General features: G+C 40.4%; 2 protein-coding genes and 1 non-coding gene across 3 annotated transcripts; 2 read left to right on the forward strand and 1 right to left on the reverse strand.

Annotated features, from left to right (window-relative positions):
• On the forward strand, positions 1–368 carry LOC120559933. The gene has a single exon (XR_005639388.1).
• A 3422-nt stretch (positions 369–3790) lies between these two features.
• smc5 (structural maintenance of chromosomes 5) lies at positions 3791–19432 on the forward strand. The gene is made up of 24 exons (XM_039801532.1): positions 3791–4049; positions 5252–5393; positions 5640–5692; positions 5994–6156; positions 6467–6601; positions 6858–6998; positions 7098–7259; positions 8861–8932; positions 9722–9977; positions 10108–10262; positions 10984–11097; positions 11251–11345; positions 11454–11586; positions 12012–12185; positions 12343–12512; positions 14103–14226; positions 15364–15486; positions 15628–15753; positions 15868–15963; positions 16182–16286; positions 16421–16540; positions 16817–16996; positions 18258–18353; positions 18917–19432. The coding sequence occupies exons 1-24, from the start codon at positions 3886–3888 to the stop codon at positions 19049–19051; spliced, it is 3234 nt and encodes a 1077-aa protein (XP_039657466.1). The 5' UTR covers positions 3791–3885; the 3' UTR covers positions 19052–19432.
• Positions 19433–19920: 488 nt separating this feature from the next.
• On the reverse strand, positions 19921–21941 carry c5h1orf194 (chromosome 5 C1orf194 homolog). The gene is made up of 5 exons (XM_039801393.1): positions 21743–21941; positions 20679–20795; positions 20462–20577; positions 20247–20356; positions 19921–20050 (listed from the first exon to the last, which is right to left on the reverse strand). Exons 1-4 carry the CDS (start codon positions 21815–21817, stop codon positions 20254–20256), a joined length of 411 nt encoding a protein of 136 aa, XP_039657327.1. The 5' UTR covers positions 21818–21941; the 3' UTR covers positions 19921–20050; positions 20247–20253.
• Positions 21942–22051: the final 110 nt, after the last annotated feature.

Genomic DNA, 22051 nt, shown 5'->3' on the forward strand with positions numbered 1-22051 from the left:
AATCCGACCCGGAAGTTCTTCGTGCTTCTTATGGTTTGAATGGCTTGTGAGTGGGGCGAGTGTGTGAGAGTGTTTGGGTGAGTAAATGTGGAGTGTTTGTGCGTGCGAGTGTGTATTTCTGTTTAAAAAAAATCTACACAGTGATCTTATTTGATCTGGTCTGAGTTTGGCTCTGCTCCGATCAGAGATGATAGGAAAAGCGCTCGCGAGCCTCCGTGGCGATGAGCAGCTGGCGAGATGTTCAGGGCCTCCACGCTTCATACCGTGGTCAGAGATGATGAATTGATCAGATATACTAGTTCTGAGTGAGTTTGGGTTCATCTCGAGCTTCACAATGGACAATGAGTATAGAGGCGATTCTGATCTATCCACAACCCAGAAGCCGCGAGGAATCCTGGCCCGTTATTGTTTTAAAGCCTGCGACCTTTGCTTGCGTTCTGCTCTCGTTTAATGGTTTAAAAAACAAAATGTCGGCAGCTTTGTTTGTTTGTGTAATTGTCCAAACCTTTAAAGGCAGTCGGAGGTGGAAAGTAACTGTTGTCGTGTTATTATACATCCGTGGCCTGGTGGTAACCCATAGTCTAGTATTGCACAACAGATACATTATAACATAGGAGAAGGAGAAAACCCGCTCTGGGTTGTTTGCCTTTCTTTAAACCAATCACAATCTGCGGTGGCTCTGCAAAATAGTCTCTGGAAGGAACTTTTTTTTGGTGGAACACTTAAAACAAGTTCCTTATTCCTCCTTCCTAAAAAATGCCACAAAATATGAAATTATAAAGTAATGTGTACATTACCTTTTGTGTGTCAATATTTACAATAATTCCCTAAAGAACCAAGCAGTCCTAGTCTGTGACTTATTGAAAACAAACCTGTTTGCACAAAACCTTTCATACTCAAAACAAAACATAGGTCTTAAGTGCAGTATGAAGAAATATGCATTAAGACAATAGAAATAAAAAACATGCATATGAACACTTTATTCCTTTTTTTCTCCCTTATTTATCTCTCTTTTTTTCAGATAAAGGGAACTGCTCTCAGGTGCCATTTTATCAGGTACACCTAAAACCATTCATTATTACAACACCCTGCAATAAATCCTACCATGACCTGTTTCTAATATTTTGTCCACCCCATTTATAACAATGATTAGCCTGATACTAAAACCCTCTCTGTATAATGCAATATAATAGGAGTAGAGGAGAAGGAATAAAATAAACTTAAATGTTTTCAACAAATCCTTTATAACATTACATTTGGTTCTTTATTCAGATAGTTATGTGGCAAATTTATTGGATTCAGTCAATTTCATTTTGATTGTGTGGAATTTCCTCATTAATAAAACAAATTGTACAGTGAAAATAAAATCTTTATACTGTGGCTGGTTCATTCACTTTTCAGTATTTCTTCTCCTAAAGTTCTTGAAGTCAACCAAGACTGTTTTGTAGACCTGTAATAAAGGAGCAGATGTCAATGTTACTCCACAGAACTCAAAAAGAATATTCAATATCCTAATTCCTGGTCTAAATCATAAATACATGTTTTACAGTATGGTGGTATGTAATTCCAAAAGAAAGCTCACCTATTCTAATACCAACACAATATTTCTGTGCTTATATCATACAAATGTACAAGTTATTGTCATGTGCACAACAATTACAATAAGCAGTCGTTTCCAATTAAAAAAAAAAAAAAAAAAGTATCTCAGGCTCCCTTCAACAATGCTCAATAAATATAAAAGTAAATCACATAAGCAAAATGAGACTCTTAAGACAATAGTACAGTTGAATTAAATGGCTAAAATATAAAAAATATATAAATATACATTTGTTTAGACAGTATTTGCAAATTATATACATTATTGGGAACAACAAGTAATACATATACACAGAGGTGTAAACAGTTGGTATAATAATATATAATACAGTAAGTAAAGTATGTAAGGTAAAGACACACACACACACACAAAACAAATAAAGGGAAAACTAAAATAACATATCCTAGATCTGAATGAAATAATTTTATTAAATACCTTTTTCCTTTACATAGTTGAATGTGCTGACAACAAAAATTATCAATGGAAATCAAATTTATCAACCCATGGAGGTCTTGATTTGGAGTCACACTCAAAATTAAAGTGGAAAACCACACTACAGGCTGATCCAACTTATGTCCTTAAAACAAGTCAAAATGAGGCTCAGTGTGTGTGGCCTCCACGTGCCTGTATGACCTCCCTACAACGCCTGGGCATGCTCCTGATGAGGTGTCGGATGGTCTCCTGAGGGATCTCCTCCCAGACCTGGACTAAAGCATCCGCCAACTCCTGGACAGTCTGTGGTGCAACGTGGCGTTAGTGGATGGAGCGAGACATGATGTCCCAGATGTGGTCAATTGGATTCAGGTTTGGGAAACAGGCGGGCCAGTCCATAGCATCAATGCCTTCCTCTTGCAGAAACTGCTGACACACTCCAGCCACATGAGGTCTAGCATTGTCTTGCATTAGGAGAAACCCAGGGCCAACCGCACCAGCATATGGTCTCACAAGGGGTCTGAGGATCTCATCTCGGTACCTAATGGCAGTCAGGCTACCTCTGGTGAGCACATGGAGGGCTGTGCGGCCCCCCAAAGAAATGCCACCCCACACCATTACTGACCCACCGCCAAACCGGTCATGCTGGAGGATGTTGCAGGCAGCAGAACGTTCTCCACGGCGTCTCCAGACTCTGTCACATGTGCTCAGTGTGAACCTGCTTTCATCTGAAGAGCACAGGGCGCCAGTGGCAATTTTGCCAATCTTGGTGTTCTCTGGCAAATGCCAAACGTCCTGCATGGTGTTGGGCTGTAAGCACAACCCCCACCTGTGGACGTCGGGCCCTCATACCATACCACCCTCATGCAGTCTGTTTCTGACCGTTTGAGCAAACACACGCATATTTGTGGCCTGCTGGAGGTCATTTTGCAGGGCTCTGGCAGTGCTCCTCCTGCTCCTCCTTGCACCAAGGCGGAGGTAGCGGTCCTGGTGCTGGTTGTTGCCCTCCTACGGCCTCCTCCACGTCTCCTGATGTACTGGCCTGTCTCCTGGTAGCGCCTCCATGCTCTGGACACTACGCTGACAGACACAGCAAACCTTCTTGCCACAGCTCGCATTGATGTGCCATCCTGGATGAGCTGCACTACCTGAGCCACTTGTGTGGGTTGTACACTCCGTCTCATGCTACCACTAGAGTGAAAGCACCGCCAGCATTCAAAAGTGACCAAAACATCAGCCAGGAAGCATAGGAACTGAGAAGTGGTCTGTGGTCACCACCTGCAGAACCACTTCTTTATTGGGGGTGTCTTGCTAATTGCCTATAATTTCCACCTGTTGTCTATTCCACTTGCACAAGAGCATATGAAATGTATTGTCAATCAGTGTTGCTTCCTAAGTGGACAGTTTGATTTCACAGAAGTGTGATTGACTTGGGAGTTACATTGAGTTGTTTAAGTGTTCCCTTTATTTTTTTGAGCAGTGTATATAATTTATAGTGTATATATAGTATATACTGTTAGCTCAGAAGCTAGCTATCTGTAATATTTTCTGTTCACATCAATATAATTTTCTTAAGGCACATGTAATTATATTATTTGTTAATGTTTTACAAGTACCAATTGGGTTGACTGAGTTGGTTTTATTCATGAATGTAAGGTCTTAATTTATCAGTAGGGACATAATGTCTCGCGATAATGAACGTTATCCTTGGCGATTACGTCAATCTTTGTGTACACACGTGACATGTTTTGTCCAACCAGCTTTCAGTAAAGACGAGGCGAAGCGCGGGAGGAGGGCGAGGAGTGAACGAGCGTGTTTGTAGTTCCCTTGGCAGGCTTCTCTTTTTGCTTACCACCATGGCTTCGTCCAGCAAAAGAAAGCGGACCAGCCATGTTAACAGCGGCTCTCAAACTTCTAATAGCGTAGCGAACATGTTAACAGGCAGTTCGCCCGATGGCAGCGATGGAGACGGTCGTTTTGTTGAGGGATCCATACTTCGCCTCACCATGAAAAACTTCCTGTAAGTTATTGTGTCTCAGCTGTCAATCAACAACACACAACACCGACTATAAACCGAAACTCAACTTCCGCCAGCCTGGAAGAATATACACCCTCTTAATAGATAGACGGCTAATCTAGCAGACATGCTAACAAATTAGCGCTACCTGGCACTGTATCAGGATTTTTGATGTGTAAAAGCATCACCAAGTCGTGTAACGTGAACGTTACGTTACCCCCAGCTAGAAACCAGCGATGTCAGTTGCACGGCTGTCATGTAAAATGTATTCACACTGTAAGGCACAAAGCAAGTCCCAATTAACATATGTTAAGTTCCAATTAAAGATTGTAAGGGACAAATTAAAATTCAGGTCTTGAGTAGGAGCCCAAATCATGTCTCAAGATCTTGAGGGAGAAGCCTAAGTCAATTCTCCATAATGGCTAACGCTATTTCTATAATGTTCACTTCAGAATGGATCCGTTCACCTGACAGTTCGTCGGGTGTAACGTTACCTTGTTAAAACTACTGCAGTCTGATGCAACAACGGTCCCTTTATGCATTTGACAATGTTCAGCTTTTGTCGAGATCGGTGTAGAGATGTTTTAACTTCATGGTCATTTTGGAGACTGTCGTTTGTGACGCTGTTCACCTGCTTTATACTGACAGGTGTTTCTAATATCTTGATCCCGTTTATAACAACAATGGTAGACAAGACTACATATTTTGTTGACTAAGTATTTAGTAGACTATATTTAGTCTACTAAATAAATGCATCTTAAGTACTTAAGCACGGTGGGTGTTGACTGTCAAAAAGCTCTAACTAGTACAACCAGAGGATCGAGTCCTAAAGTTTGAAGGATTGTCTGTGTTGTAGGTGCTAGTCTACCATGCTTTCCATACTGCACAGGCTCTTCATTGTAACGGGACAGTTTTTTTGGACCTCTCATTAGCATGGCCTTTATTATAATTATAAACCACACAGATCCCGATGCACCTTCTTATCTCATGATCAGTTTAGTCAGTACATGAGCCTAAGCAATAGCAACACTTGATCAATATGGTATTTACTGCATGAAATGGCACTCTAGTAAGTATAGTTAAAAGCATCATATTTTTTTAAATAATATTTTATGATGCTAGTGGAGATTCCCTTGATTTCAGGCAAGGTGGTCCATCTCTGCTATAAAACACTGCATATAAATATCTATCTTGTACTCTGACAGGACCTATGACTACTCTGTGGTGCATCCTGGACCTAATCTGAACATGATTGTTGGAGCCAATGGAACTGGCAAGTCTAGCATTGTCTGTGCCATCTGTCTGGGTCTGGCTGGCAAGACCGCTATCCTGGGCAGAGGCGACAAGGTAAACTGCAGAATTACACAATGACTGGATTTGAATTAGATCAGGCCTTGATTTATTTCCAAAAAATAAACAAGGAGTAAATAAAAATGCATGATAGAGGATTAATATTGGCATTTTTATTTGGATGTATTTCATTGTCCTTCACTGCATGTAATGGTTTGTCTCAGATCCCTGAACCAGTGTCAGTTATTTTCCCTGACAAATCAATTATAATTCTGATGACGAACTGTTTATTTTTTTCTGTAGGTTGGGCTCTATGTCAAACGCGGGTGCCGTAAAGGATTTATTGAGATTGAACTGTAAGTTATGTGAAAGAGTTTGCAGCCACACAGTTACTTTACTAATAGCAAGCTATTAGATAGGTGAAATACATTTGTGTTGCATTTATTCAGACATTTCTGATCCATTTAGAAACCATGACATATTAATCTTGTTAACATAGCTCAGCATTTTAGAAATACAGACAGTTCAACCTTAAATTATACTACTGTTTTTTCCAGCAAGTGTGTCAGCTATTTAATGATTTAGGAATAATTGTATTATATTTTCTCCTAGATGTATCTAATTTGTAGAATCAAACTATTGCTCTTCTTATTCCAGGTACAAGACTGGTGGTAATGTAGTGATTAACAGAGAGATCCATGTGGAGAACAATCAGTCGCTGTGGATGCTGAATGGAAGACACTGCAACCAGAAAGCAGTGGAAGAAGAAGTCAAAACTCTGTGTATCCAAGTCAGCAACCTCTGCCAGTTTCTGCCTCAGGTATGTTTGTGTCAATTAGAGTAATAGCTGCTGAAATGGAGGTAAGGCTGTTTAATTAGTGCTTTCACATTGTAGGGTGCAGGCATCATTTGTGTGAATGCCTTATTGCATACTGGTTTGTAATCTCAATATTTGTTAATGCAGGCTGATAATTTTTTTCTATTTTTCAAACAAAGCTTTCATGGAGGACACATACAATTTTATTTTATTCATAAAAATCCATTCTAACTGGCTTTAAATGTTACTTCCAACAACACTTTGCTCAATGTTTTCCATATTTCCTGTTTGTGTGCTTGGTTTGTCCCTAAAGGAAAAAGTAGGAGAGTTTGCCAAAATGTCCAAAATTGAGTTGCTGGAGGCAACTGAGAAGTCAGTGGGACCACCAGAGATGTATGAGTACCACTGTGAGCTCAAAAACTTCCGCAACAAAGAACGAGAACAGGAGGTAAGCATAATTGTCAAAAAGGAATGCATTTCAAAGAGCTACTTTATGTAGATATGTTTTTTTGAGTCTTTTTCACTGATCATCTAAGTGGAATTTCCCCTTTCTTCTGTTTATCTGTCACCACTTTTAACAAAACAAAATCTCTGTTACACCCTCCATTATTTAACCCCCTCCCTCCCTCTAACATTGAAAAGATTTAAAGGCAGCATTGCAGACCTCAGATGTTTTTCAGTGTTGGTGGTTTGTTTTCCTTTAGAACATTGTGAAAGAGAAGTCCAGTTTTCTCGAGAAGGCCAAACAGAGGAATGAGAGGAACAAACATGATGTAAACCGTTACTATGAAAAGAAGAGGCATCTGGACATGATTGAGTTACTTGAGAAGAAGAAACCATGGGTGGTGAGTGGTGGAAGAGATACATAAACACTGTGTGCAGTCAGAGTTAAACTGAATTCTTTTGACTGTGTTAGCTCTGATTTTTTTCCCCTCTGATACTAGGAGTACGAGACCACCCGTAAAGAGCTGGAGGGCACGAAGAAGGAACGAGACGAGGCCAAAAAGCAGCTCTCTGCCCTGAAGCAGGCCCAGGCGCCCATGCTGAGGAAGATCCAGCTGATTGACAACCAGCTGAAGCCCACTGAGGCACAAATAAAGGCTAAGGTAAAAGTTCTTACTCTCTGATAGGGCTACAGTATAATAGTTGGGTCAAAGAAGAAAAAAATAAATAAAATATATTCATATATATATTAGGGGTGGTACGGTTCACAAAACCCACGGTTCGGTTTGTATCACGGTTTTAGGGTCACGGTTTTCGGTTCTGTACGGTTCTTGTTATTTTTTCTTTTAATCTTTAACACTCCAGAATATACTTCAGCATATGATATATAGCTAAAATTAGCATATTGAATGCATGTTGCACAAAACATGCACACAGTGGCAGTTCTATATATTGTTTTATTTCATCATAGGTACCATGAAATCCAAAATGTTCCCACACACCAGACTATAAACGACGCTGGCGCATCCTACAGCTCCGGGCAGCCTCTCTCCCACTTGACATTTCTGCAGGTGACGTGACGTGACGTGACCTGCAGCGGCGCCCCACTCCACTTGAGGAGCGGTCGGCTCGGTGTCTCTCAAAATCTGATGAAAATCTTTTAAACTGACCTTTGTCGATCTGAAATGAAGACAGATTCAGCAACTGCATGGCCTATTTCTCGCTTAAAATGTTTTCAGAAACACGTTTCGGTGAACTATTTTAGTACAATATGAGATCGTACTCTGAACGAGCCGCCATGACAGTCTATTTTGAAATTTGGGACCAGCCAGACCCATGTGACACGATCGTCCAATCAGCTGCCATGGGTTGCGTTTGTCACGCCCATCCCGCTCGTCATTTCCAGTTAGTGTTTTAACATAGGTGTCGAAAGTGGGCACTACGGCAGTAAGAGGTTAGTGCAGCTTAACAGTGTACTGACGAACCGTGCGGTACACACATGCTCCGAACCGAGACTAGGGAACCGAGCGGTTCGGGTGTTTTTTCATGAACCGTACCACCCCTAATACATACATACATACATACATACAGACAGACAGACAGACAGACAGACAGACAGACGGCGCCTTGCTCAAGAGCACTTTGGCAGTGCCCAGGAGGTGAACTGGCATCTCTCCAGCTACCATTGCTGTAGAGAGTCCGTACGGGGACTTTTACCAGCGACCCTCCGGTTCCCAACACAACTCCCTACCGACTGAGCTACTGCCACCCCAAATATGGTTAATAATTTTTTTTTGTAGATTTACTTTCAGCCTATTTATTACTTTTGATCTGTGTGTATCTATGGAGCCGAGGGGTCTAGCCATGAGCTCTCACTGATAGTTTTGAATCAGGTACTTGAATGGTTTAATTGAAAGCCTCTTTGGGGATGGATTTGACATGAATTGTAAGTACATTATAAATCAATCGGAGCATTACACTGCCCACAGAAATGCATAAAAAAAATGTTAAGACACTTTTGAGCGGCACCCTTGAGAATCCTGCCAGCTATTACATTATAGCATGGGTTTATTTCTTAAATACATCTTTACTGAATGTGAAGCAGGAATAATTGAAATTGATTATAAACCTTTTGAAAGTAGGCTTAGCGTTGTCATTAAAATGAGAAGCTCTGAGTTTTTAGCATATTTTGCTACAGTACAATGAATACTGGAATGTAATGTTTGATATTATCATGATGAACTGTGAGCGTGTTGTTTTTCAGACTGTCGCTATCAAAGAAGCCTCTCTGAAGTGCAAACAGAAACAAGATCAGTTGGATCGAAAAAATAAAGAGGTGAGACTCTTAACTTACAATAAGTAATCTATGTTGTTGTCATCTACTAAAACAACCCATCTGATAGACTTGACAACGTATGGAAGCCAATTGCTTATATGTTGGAAAGAACGTTTTCTCTTGTAATGAAAAGAAACAAGAGATTTTTGATTTGTGGCAACCATTAATTTGCCATATCAGAATATATTTTTTGTCATTATACCAGGTACAATGAAATTGTGTATGGCTTCTCTGGATGTAGACAAAACAGGAAACAGACAAATTAATAAAATAGATAAAATAAAATCAGTAGCAGTATTTGCAGCAGAACAGCAGCAATAGCAGCATAATGAAAAAGTGACTTAAAGTAAAAGGCATAGATAAGTACAGTTTAAAAGTAAAATATATGGATTTATTTATTGATTTTTTTTATATATAAATTATTGAACAGGGGCTTCATATTTGTGAGTGAACAGAACATTAAATCTAATCCGTTTTGTAAGAACGTGGATCATACACTAACTGGACTTTCTCCTTTTTGTATCTGCCATGGTTCACACTTCATACACTCAGTTAACGAAACAATGTTTTCCTAGCTCTGTATCAACTAAGAAGAGATGATAAAAGAAATTGCCACCCATTTGAATGATCAATATGTTTTTTTATATTTATGATACAATCCTACTTCATATAGTCTGATGTTGCTGACTTTTCCTGTTCCGTGTGCCTTTATTACAGAATGAAGAAGACTTTATCGGCAGCTGTGCGTTGTTCATAATAAATGATAACTCTCCTTGTTCTTCTCTACAGATTGAAGATATTAAACAAACGCTGAGGCTGAAGCAGATGGAAGAGGAAGACCACCAGAGGCGAATCAGCAACACCAGGCGGACCATTGACGACTTGAAGGCGGAGCTTGCCAAAGTTGGCGACCAACCTGACGTGATGCCGCGGATCAATGCTGTAAATGTCGAACTGAGGACCATCCGCGAAGAGAGAGCCAAGGTGGAAGGAGAGAAGGCTGACCTACGCAGGGAGAAGGACAACCTCATTGCCGAGTACAGAAGTGAGAGTTTCCCACAAACACTGCAGTGTCTGCTGAACCAGTTTACATAAAGATGAAATCATTTGATTCTGCTAACATAGGTATCACACAAATGTGGTTCATATGTTTGTTTATTTGTTTAAATTGTCAGTGTTGGAGAGAAAGCTCAATGACATGAACAACATGATGAATGCCAAAGAGGAGAAGCTGCGAGGACGCCACAGGGACACACACTACGCCATCCAGTGGCTCAGACAGAACAGACAACTCTTTGGTGGAAATGTCCACGAGCCCATGATGCTGGTGGTGAGTCCCAGTGAGCCCCACCCCATTTGGCATTTATGAGCAGAATATAAAATTTAACACATTGTTTATAAGACATTATAATGTAGATAACATTGTAAGTTTATATGCAGATATAAGTGTATTTGTCAACAACTACAGTATAACTCTCTCATAAGGGCATCAGGGCAGCTCTCATAAGGAAAGGCTGCTGTAGAACACATAATTAAGGAAAAAACACAGTTGGAATTATATAATTGTTAACAAACACAATAAATGAATAAACACTTAGAAATGTCCTTCTCTTTTCATACAACTACATTACAGTGTATTATAAACTTCTTTTTCTTCTTCTTCTTTTTTTTATTACATTTTTATATAGTGCTTATAAATGCTAAATGGGGGGTTGAAATAAAGTATTACCACAATGGGTACACATGGCAGGTTGACAGAATAAAACTGGTGTGTTCAATGCTAATGGTTGGGTTTTACATTCTTGATTTTATTTCTTTGAAATTGGGGTGAGTTCTTTCTTTTTTTATTAACCTATTTTATTGGCCTTTTAGGAATCCTCACAAAACCAAACAGTGACATGAATTATTCCATAAAGTTCTACTTTTAGCAGTGATTTTTCACAAAAAAGATTTTGAAAAAATTGTTGTTGATCATTATTGTGATTGGGGTGTTTTTTTTTTTTTTGTATCAGTTGCATAGCTCACATGCTAATCCTTTTCACATTCCTTAGATCAATGTGAAAGATCATCGTTTTGCTAAGTTCGTGGAGAACCACATCTCATTCCACGATCTGCGAGCGTTTGTATTCCAGAGAAAAGACGACATGGAGAGGTTCATGACTGAGGTCAGGGTGCTGCAGAGTATGATTGTCATGTTCTGGGTGGAGGATGAAAATTCCTTTGAGTGCAAATTGTCAGACAAATCCTAACTTTGTGTGTGACATCCAGTTTTTACCCTCCCAAATAAGACCTTTAGTTTGATCTGTCCCAAACCTCAGGTCCGTGACAAGTTGAACTTGAAGGTGAACTCCATTTCTGCTCCGGTGGAGTCGTGTTCTAGGCGGCCGCCATCACGGAGTATTGAGGCCCTGAGGTGAGAGAAATTAATGAATTTGACTGTGTAACTGTGTCTTTGTCTGTGACCACTACTTTTTAGTTTTACACTTACTTTGATATGTTTTAATTAGATTTCTTTTTGTAGGCGTTTTGGGTTCTTCACCTACCTACGCGAGATGTTCGACGCCCCTGATGAGGTGATGAGTTACCTCTGTCATCAGTACAAGGTGCATGACGTCCCTGTGGGCAATGACCAAACTAAAGCCATGATTAAAACGGTACGTTCCTCTTACAATATTATTCAAGTTCTTACAACACAACAGCAGAGTAGTAGGCAAGTCATTTCAATTGGTAGGATATATCTGTCTGTAAATAAGCACCACCTATCAAAATAATTTAATCACTCAATTCAACCATTCAACTATTTGGACCTAGTGCCTTTCAGAGTTGTCAGGATGTTGCATTCTTCAATTTGATGTCAAAGAAATTGTTTGCTGATCTGACAATGTAGTGGATTGTGTTAATTAATGATGCATTTTGTTACTGTCTGATTAAGTTTTACTGTATTTTGCGTCACTTTTGTTTTCTCACGATATTTCCCAGCTGGACCATTTGAAGTTCAGAGAACCTGCTCGGAGTTGTCAGTGTTTAACTTCATATTTTGTGAGGCGTCTCTGCTGACCATGACCATTCTTCCTCACAGGTGATTGAGGAGCCCTACCTCAGGGTGTTCTATACAACAGAGGAGAGGTACACATTGAAGAGGTCCCATTACTCCAACAAGATCAGCACCAGTAACTCCGCAGTTCACCCTTCCCAGTACCTCACCATCACTGTGGACGCTGAAGAGAAACGGCAGCTGGAGCAGCAGATGAAGGTAAGGGGAGAGACACGGGAACACTTTTGGAAGCATAGCCTTGAGCCTTTTTTTTTAACTCCAACATTTACCAAATCTAGTTTCTGCTACTCCCATAAATATGCCTTGAGACATCTCAATATGTTAGAGTTTAACTGTTAACCCCCACTGCGACTAGGCCTGTGAGTTGAAGTTACAAGACATTGAAGAACGGATGAAGGCCCTGCAGACAGAAGCCGTCTCACTGGATCGCCGTGACAATGAATTGTTGGCAGAGAAGAAGCACCTTTCTGAAGTAAAGGGCAAAAAGAGACAACTGGAGCAGAAAATCAGCACCAAGCAGGACAGGCAAGTCTTAAAGAGCCCCTGTTATGCTTTTCAGGAAGGCAGGCCAAAAGCTCAAACAGTAGGCTCGTTTGAGGGGAGCCAGGCCTGCGCAGAATCGATCACTGGTGATCGCCGCCCGATGCATGCCGGTTAGATTTGTGTCCGACTTGATCCTGACTTGCTCTGACGTCATGCACACGTGGGCTACGATAACCTCACGTGACCAAGGCAGCCGCAGTTTTTAGAGCCAGCCGACGCAGTTGCTTTCCACAGACTGCTAGACAAAGGGCATGATGGGAAATGCCTGGCTCTCAGCTGATCTAACAGCTGATTGGTTCAGAATCGACTCAATATGATGACGTTTTATATAAACTTTTTATTGTTTTTGAATTGGAGGGATTTTAAGTGCTTTTTTGTCTGATCTAAAGGCTTATTCTGTACAGAACACGTGTGGTTGATAGTGACGTTTAGTAGTCAGAGAGACTAAATCCAGTCAGATTACGGATCATCTACATTCTGTTGTTTATTAACATCAGCAACAGTGTAGAGCATTTTAACATGTCATAATAAAAAACAACTGGAGACTGTGTACAAGCTGATATATAGGTCTGATAACACTTTATTAAATCGGAATCGGACCTAACAGGATGTGAGTGTTTCTGTGACTTCCTGTTCAGACTGAAGGCTGCTGGAAACGGCTGTTAACTGTCCGACTTGACAGCAAATTTTTGTCACCACCCCTGGCTGCTGCCACTTGCTCTCGTCCACTTTAGGCCTGCTACGCATTGGCTGCATGGCGTGTCCACTTTTATTTTGGCTCCCATGTTAACCGGTTAGAGCTTACACGCTGCCTGCGTGACACACGTCTCAGGCGCGTCTCGTGCCGTGCCAAAAACGCATTCATGCTAGAAATAGAACCAACGCCTATTTTTCACACGACATGCAAGTGTGTTGGAAGCGTTTCCAGGTAAAATAGAATACGAAAAGATGTTTATATGTAATTTTGACACAAATACATATTAATAAATTACATTTTGATGTTTGACATAAATGCACATTGACAGGCGCATTTTTTGCCGTCAATACTGCCGATGTTGTCTTTGCTGTAATCAAATATATATTTATGTTTAACATGAAGTATACTACTGCTTTAGGGCATTTTATCAATGGGAAACATACATGTGTACAGACAAGGCTAGCAGCAGCAGTGTCGCGTCAGACACGTTTCTGGTGTCTAAAGACAGAAAAAAACACGCAACAGAAATGCTCACGCCAAGCAGCCAGTGTGTAGCCGGCCTTACAAGCAAGACGCAATTCTTCTCGAACGAGCCTAGTGTTTCAGGTGAATGCACTGTAGCAATGGGCAGTATGAGAACATCAAAGCACGTAAACCTATTCTATTAGACCCCAAGAGTACAAATATGATGCTGAAGTATAATAGGGGACCTTTAAATAGTCAAAAGGCCCAACAGGCACAGAACGTTTCCCTCGGTATCTTGTCATATGTTGGCATATATGACCCGACTAGTAAATTGTCTCTGTAAAGATGTGTTAGTTTGGCTAATGCAAATCTATTCAAAGTAGTCTCACTCCCTCTTTCCATGTGTTCAGTCTGAGGCAGATGGAGCAGAGTGTTATTGACCTGCAGAAGATTGAAGAGGAGACTAAAGAGAAAATTGCAGCTGTCAATTCTCAGAAGGTGTCCACAGTCACAGTGTTCATGAGTCAAATGAAGGTATGGATCAGTGAACTTAGAACTAAGGACATGTAAATGACTGCTAAACATTTAATAGCTGTGATAGGCTGAAATTTTTATTTAAAAAAAAAAGTTTTGTTAAAGTTGTAGTGCGCAACTATTTTATATTAATGAACGTCCGTTACATTCAAGCCATTGCCAAATGAGTTGATACAAAGCTCTCTCTGTATTTCTCAGCATGGCTATGTTTACAAAATGGTGTCGTCCGGTGACTTTCGCACGTAGAAGCTCGAGGCATGCATTTTACGTTACCGTTGAGAAAGGAAAACAGCAGCGTTCAGCTTTGGAGACAAAGAGGACATCAAAATTACAAGATAATTACCTCTTCTGAAGAGTCCATCATGTTTTTTAATCCTCCGTGTTAGCAACAGGGCTTAAAGTACTCCGGCGTGTGGCTATTCTAGAAAAAATTTAAATAAATTAAAAAGTCCACATGGGATGATGCACTGAGTTTACCCGAGTTCTGCAGCATATATTCGAGGAAGAGACTACGGCAGCAGCGGTAAGAAAGTGCTTGCTCGTCATGACTTAAATGCTGGTCACAAAGCTTCGGCCCGTGCACTCTGTCATACGAGTACGTTACCGGAAGCAACGGCCATCGCTGCCACTGCGCCTTTTAATGACCGACAGTGTTTGTGATAAAAAGAAATACGTGTGTGCACGTTCATAGCGGAACACAATTTGTCATTCACGATGGCCCGGCCACTGGTTGATCTGTGTAAAAAGCTATCTGAAGACAAAACTGCCTAACAAAGCTGTCTGTTGCATGCTGCAAGCTAGCAAGGTGCTTTGAGGGTGTGTTCAAAAATTTAAAAAAAATCCATATCTTTTGTTCTTGTTTGCAGTCTTAATTTGTTGCTGAACATGACTCTCTTTTAATAAGTTATTAAAGTTGGTGTTAATATGCAGTCATGCAAGGATCCCATAAATGTGGTTTTTATATGGCAGGTATTTCACAACATCCGAATAATGGACTTTATTATAGAAGTGGAGTTGAGTAACAGTCAAGGACTTTGACTGTTTGCCAGTCAAATTCTCTTTAATGAATGCATATTAAAACTTAATGCTGTGCAATTCTTGTGGCCTCCCTTTTCCCTGTCTCTCCATTGTCTGTAGCTGAGAGCCAAGCTGACTATGGAGAAGGTGTACCTGGCTTTGGAGACGGTGGGGCTGATGGCTGAGAAGACCAAGCTGGAGAATGATTGTAGAGAAGGCGCTTCTGAACTCAAGACCATTGATGTAAGCGTTTCACACACACCTTTCCATATACATCTGCCCTGCTGGAGTGTCCATGACGTTAACTCCTGTATGTCATGATCTACTCCTCATTCTGTATCACTGCTGTCTGCTAACATGCTAACAGCACACGTCTTCTTGCAGCAAAAATGCAGCCGTCTGGAGCAGAGGAAGGTCCAACTGACAGAACAATGCAAAGGCCTGTTGAAGAGAGCAAAGACGATCTGCAGGATGCAACCAGATGAGTCATTACCTGAAGACCTGCGTAATGTTAGTGTTTATCATTGTGTTTATTATATTGCTGAATGAAACCAGCTTTAATCTCTTTAATTTAGTTTAATTAGCTCATAAAATATTCCTGTTTTTTTTTTTTTCATATTGCAGGCTTTTAGCGATTTGCCCGACACGCTGGACGAGATCGATACACTGCTGAATGAGGAGCGGGCCAGGGCTGAGTGCTTCACTGGCCTCAGTGAAAGAGTAAGAGCACATGAGAATCAGCTGACGTTTTTTCCATCTCTATAGCAAACTGTGATCACACCATGCAAGCCATCTTATTGTTATTTATTAATTTGTTCTTTGCCATTAATTTTTTGTTGGCTTTCTTACTTTTTTGGACAGAAATTGGGAGTATGAATACATCGTGACGTGTACCCTCAGTGTGAATGCTTCTCACGTTAATTATCTCCGTTTTGCAGGTTGTTGAAGAGTACAACAAAAGAGAGCAGGAGATCAAACATCTGGAGAAAGAGCTGGAAGACAGGAGCAATGCCCTGAACGTCTACCGACAGAACATATCAGAGGTGCATTATGTGTCCCTGCAGTGATTGCTCTGGGATTTGTTTGTAAAGAAATATCAGTCTGCGATTTCTTATATGACAGCATGGCCATCCTGTGTATAAATGTGTGTGTAGAGATTTCTGTATGTGTCTCACAGGCTAAGGAGCGCTGGCTGAACCCGCTGAAGCAGCTGGTGGAACAGATTAATGGCAAGTTCAGTGATTTCTTCCGCTCCATGCAGTGTGCAGGAGAGGTGGATTTGCACTCAGAGAATGAGGTAAATGCACACACACACACACACACACACACACACACACACACACACACACACACACACACACACACACACACACACACACACACACACACACACACACACACACACACTCTGACATCCTTATTAATTATTCACATAAGATGTAGTTGGTATTTTTTTAACAGTGGTATACAGTATGTATTCCTGTAAAGCTCTAATATATCTTATGGTCATTGTTTTGGTTCAGGCAATAAGAATTGTATTTATTACCCCATTAAATGCTGCCTTTCATTGCAGGAGGAGTATGACAAGTATGGGATCCGAATTCGGGTGAAGTTCCACAGCAGCACTCAGCTCCACGAGCTGACTGCTTACCATCAGAGCGGAGGAGAGCGCAGCGTCTCCACAATGCTCTACCTCATGGCCCTGCAGGAGCTCAACCGCTGCCCCTTCAGGGTGGTGGACGAGATCAACCAGGTAGTGCTCTCTCACACACACTTTCATATCGGTTTGTTCTGTCCTCTGAAGATTTTGCAGGTTTCTTAGTGATTTAACAAAGTGAGTTTTCGCTTCACTAACATCATTTGTTAGTAAAGCAGTTAGTCTGGATCAACGGAAGTACATTTCCAGGATTAAGCCTGCCATCCAGTGTGTGAATGTCAGACTTTGGCCCTCGCTTTCTGCTCTCTGGGCTTTGCCATTCTCAACATCTCTTCGCTAACAACAACAAACAAAACAACAAAACAAATTTTGAGCTAGCAAGCTACACGCTGAAAAGGGCAAGTTTTAAAGAAAATTTGGATCGTGCAATAAGGCAGGCCTCCTTGGTTCTTTCGGTGAATGATTGTAAAGATTTACAACGAATATGTTTACGACATTTACTATCTAACTGGGACGATTTGGAACCAAATGGAGAGGATTGCTAAGGACGAAGTATACACGGAGATACACTGGTAAGAGCAAATTATGTTTAACCATGTATCAAGCTAATTAATAATAGGTCACGGTACTGTATTGTGTGAACAGTTAACTTCATTTAATATTTTATATGGCTTTATGTGGTCTTTTGCGGGGTGCAAATGTTCCACCAAAACAAGTTCCTTCCAGAGATTAGCAAAGCCATCGTCGCTGCGTCTGGACCTTAGTGATTGTGATTGGTTTAAAGGTCCCATGGCATGAAAATTTCACTTTATGAGGTTTTTTACATTAATATGAGTTCCCCCAGCCTGCCTATGGTCCCCCAGTAGCTAGAAATGGTGATAGGTTTAAACCGAGCCCTGGGTATCCTGCTCTGCCTTTGAGAAAATGAAAGCTCAGATGGGCCGATCTGGAATCTTCTCCTTATGAGGTCATAAGGAGCAAGGTTACCTCCCCTTTCTCTGCTTTGCCCGCTCAGAGAATTTGGCCCACCCATGAGAGAGAGACATCATGGCTTTCAAACGAGCAAAGTGGCAGTAGGTCAAGGCCACACACACACCCTCCACCTTGCCCAAGGAAAGCTCATTGTGGGACTGGCTCGAGTGGCTGTAATTCTGCACCAAGGCTGAATTTTGGGAAAGAGACTTCAGATACAGTATTAGGGGACCACTAAGGTCTATATAAAAGCATCCAAATAGCACCATGTCATGGGACCTTTTAAAGAAGTGCAAACAACCAAGAGCATTTTTTCCTCCTATCGCAGAATGTATATGTGGTGTAGCCAGACCTTACTCCACAGCACTTTCTCTCTTTTGTGTAGGGAATGGATCCTGTAAATGAGAGAAGAGTCTTTGACATTGTGGTCCGCACGGCCTGCAAAGAGACAACGTCCCAGTACTTCTTCATAACACCCAAAGTGAGTGTTTGTACCTTCTAATGAGTGTGTTCTGATGGTAACACTCATTGAGTCTGCATAATATATTCTGCGGCTATAATCAATATTTTATATTAACAATGGATCAATACTGAAAGGTGTCGCTCACGGTGGTGAGACAGAGAGAAGGATCATAATCACCCAACTCTACAGTTCTCCTCTGCTCTACAGAACGTTTTAACATCTTTCAGCTTATTGTTTTGGTTTTACGACCTACATCTTTACTGTTTTGGTTCACTCACCATCCTCGTTTCCAGATGTTTTCAGCGAAAAAGTTCTAAAAGCCCACTCTAAAGCAAAGAACCCACTCTAAACTACCTACTCCGCACCAAACAACAGACAAAGTCAGAAACTAGCTGGTGAACATAGCAGAGCATTTAGCAGCTGAAGAGCCAGATATTTCCCTCAGGAGTTGGTGGAAACCAAAAACGGAGTTAAAAGTGAAATGTTTTATTTTAATGTTTATCCGCTGTATTATGTGACCCATGCGTCTCTGCGCTCTTCATTTTTTTCTGAACCTTTGCTCCTCTGGTGTTTGTCTTCAGCTGCTGCAGAATCTTCAGTACGCTGATGAGATGACTGTCCTTTGTGTCCATAATGGCGGCCAAATGCTTCCGCCCAACCAATGGGACGAGAAGGCTTTCATCAGACGATGTCTCGAAAGAAAAGCCAGGGCATGAACCCACTGTCTGATCTTTCCTGCCTGAGTTCAGTCTGTTTCCAGTTCAGTTAGTTCAAAATATACAACTGTAAAAAATATATTTTATCATTCATTATAAATAATTTCTGTTTAGCGGTTTTATTTTAGATATAATTTGCTATATAAAGCTTGAAAAGAGAAGATTTGAATGATTCTGTGAAAGGGTTGTCCAACAGATGGTAAATTGTAATATGCATTGAGAATATTTGTTGTTTTCTCATTTGCCCAGTTTTTCTATTTATGCAGCAACAGGTTTATTCTTTTGATAATACAAAATATGTACAACTGTTCCTCTGTTAACAGTTCACATGCAGATGTTTTTTTACATTTTAATAAAATATTCTGCTGTTTGTGTTCTAAATGGGTATGTTACATTTATTTAGAATGCTGATATTTATAAATATCTAATGGTATGCTTTGCTTGAATACTGCTTCAGTACGAAATGCAGTATGAAGTAGGTAATGATATTTTCTAGAAAATTCATATGAACAGAAGTATTTGCATGCAAAAATAAACTGTTTTTTTTATTAAAGAAAAAGGGCACGTGTTAATGTGCATGAAATTTGGGGGCAATCTGAACAAAAGTTAAATCTACAAACGGCACTACCATTGTGCGTTAAAAGCACAAAAGTTATTTAAAAATATGCAGAAATGTACCTTACTTTTGTACCTTCATTACATATTCACTTGGCCATTTAAGCATGCTTTATTCCACCATGTAGTTTTGGTCAGTGTTTGTTGAGATTTTTGTGGTTGAAGTGATCCTGAAATCTTTTTCTTCCATGAATCACCTTTCAGTATTCAGTTTTCTATGTAGGGCATTTGCATAAACACAAGCAATACACAAATGCACTGAAATAACTCCTTTTATTTACAGAGCTTTTGTGATGTTAGCAGTTAGAGATAGTAGTACTGGAAACTTCATGTTGAATAGAAGAAGCCACCATTCTCCTTGGTGTAGCCCTTGTTTGAAAATGCCTGTGGAGGGGAAAAAAGGGCATTGTATTGGTATTTGGGACACGCCTCGCTCCACACAAAGCCAGATTCTCCCCAGAATCAGTGGGTTTGGTTAGAGTCAGATTCTATGTCAGGAAATTGAAGGTTTATTAATGTTTGTTTATCCACACAGACACCTGCTGCAATAACTGGGGATCATAATATAACTGAACTTCACCTGAGCTTCACTTAATGCTGTAAATGGAGCACCTCTGTGGATCGACCCACACTCTGATGTCGTTCTCTTGTTCCTTTTCCAGCACATCCTGTTTTAAGTTTCCCTGCTTCCTATAAATTGAAATTTAAACACGGTTGAATTTGACTCCTGAAATGCCATGCCAACAGAGTGAAGTTGTACTGCCAGGCCACACATTAAAATTCACAAATACCCACCTGCTGTCCTCAGACACGGTCTCCTTCTGGTATAAAATCTGATTCTTTCTCCAGAAGAAGTCCTTGTGGTGATCGTAGACTGACTTTAGTTGGAAGTCGAGGCTGTCGTTTGGAGCCTGTGGTTGAGAAAAGAGTGGTGCATTCAAAGTACTTGCTTTGAAATATTGTTCTGGTTTCATAAGTGAAGATCAAAATCATGCATCGCCCTGCAGGTTACCTGATGCTCATAATGCGTAACACTCTGCCGGGAGCTGGCCAGAGTGGCTGTATCATGGAGGCGACTCCAGGGTTCCTCTGTTTGGGCTATGTGAGTTGGTTTATCATAGGTTTTTCTCTGTGCAATTAGCAAGGAGGGAAAAATCAAAATTGTTTATATTTTGATAAACATTAGAGCACAAAATAATTTAAAGACTTGTACTGATGAATATCTATTCACCAAAGAATTTAAAAATAATCCATATAATGAGCCAACAATGGCTGATCTCGAACATGTCAAACTAGCATGTTTCTTTAGGTAACGCCCATAGTGAACAAAAGTGTAAATGTTTTATACAAAATTTTAAATGCTTGGAGGGATCCATCAATCAGGGTATAGTTTGCTTAAATGACAACTTTAGAGAAATGTGGGACTGTATTTTTGGGATAGGATATACTCAGGTACACTAACTCTGTATATTTACATTGAGGTAACATTAACGTTTTCATTGGCTATTTGCTGTTTGAAGGTTCCATGGCCAACCAGTTTATGGTCATTTCATTTAACTTTGTTTGCTAATATGTGAATATGCCCTGCTAAAGCACAGTATCAAGTTGCATGATATTGGACTGACTACATCTGCTTTAATACCGGATCTTAATTAAGGCCTTGTTTTGAAGTGGGTCTCTGTGTCCCTTTATTATTTCAGTTTTGTGATGATTTGTGTTTAATTAAATTATCAGACAATTAATCATGGGCAATGTAATATTTTAGCAGGGTTTACTAGGAACCCATCGGGATATTTTTGCGTAGCAGGTTAATAAGGCCGGACAAGAAAAACACAGCATTTAGTAGCTAGTAGGGTGATGTTCATTCAAAATAACAGGAGTTTACAGCATGTTGGACATCCCTTATAGCTAGCTAGGTTGTTCGAATAGAAGAGAAAAAAATGCTTTATGTCCAGTATCAAAATTGTCAGTATCAAATGTGTGTTTTGAAAGTAACCTCTGCACATGAAGTCACGGTTGGTTAAACCTTTAGCTTATAAAGACAAACATAACGTTTTTATCAGTAGGAAAACCCACCTGCTGCGGCCGGAATCCGCTGAGAGTGAAGCAGTTTTCAAACTTTGTGGAGGGGAAAGGATCCCGGCTAGACATATTTAATGACAACACGAAGCTCTGCAGACGAAAAACACAATATATGTCCGTAATGATGTTGTTGCTGTTAGCTTTTTATGAGGAATGAACCCGAATGAACCCTACTTAAATGTTTACAACCTGGTTTCTAAGCAACTGCAAACTTCCGGATAGACCTTTTCAAAAGAAAACGAAGCAATGCTTCCCTCCTTTTTTTTAATTTATTTTTTTTAAATAGTACATTATATTCTTCAA

Source organism: Perca fluviatilis, chromosome 5 (assembly GCF_010015445.1).
Source record: "Perca fluviatilis chromosome 5, GENO_Pfluv_1.0, whole genome shotgun sequence".
Taxonomy (NCBI): domain Eukaryota; kingdom Metazoa; phylum Chordata; class Actinopteri; order Perciformes; family Percidae; genus Perca; species Perca fluviatilis.

Bases quoted from the DNA above. Each gene is read 5' to 3' on its own strand.
- smc5 (XM_039801532.1), top strand. From the start codon at position 3,886: ATGGCTTCGTCCAGCAAAAGAAAGCGGACCAGCCATGTTAACAGCGGC. The intron at 5,693-5,993 runs GTAAGTTATGTG...TTCTTATTCCAG, and splicing joins GGATTTATTGAGATTGAACT to GTACAAGACTGGTGGTAATG. The intron at 11,098-11,250 runs GTCAGGGTGCTG...CCCAAACCTCAG, and splicing joins TGGAGAGGTTCATGACTGAG to GTCCGTGACAAGTTGAACTT.
- c5h1orf194 (XM_039801393.1), bottom strand. From the start codon at position 21,817: ATGTCTAGCCGGGATCCTTTCCCCTCCACAAAGTTTGAAAACTGCTTC. The intron at 20,578-20,678 runs GTAACCTGCAGG...TCTCAACCACAG, and splicing joins TTACGCATTATGAGCATCAG to GCTCCAAACGACAGCCTCGA. The intron at 20,357-20,461 runs GTGGGTATTTGT...TTCAATTTATAG, and splicing joins ACCGTGTCTGAGGACAGCAG to GAAGCAGGGAAACTTAAAAC.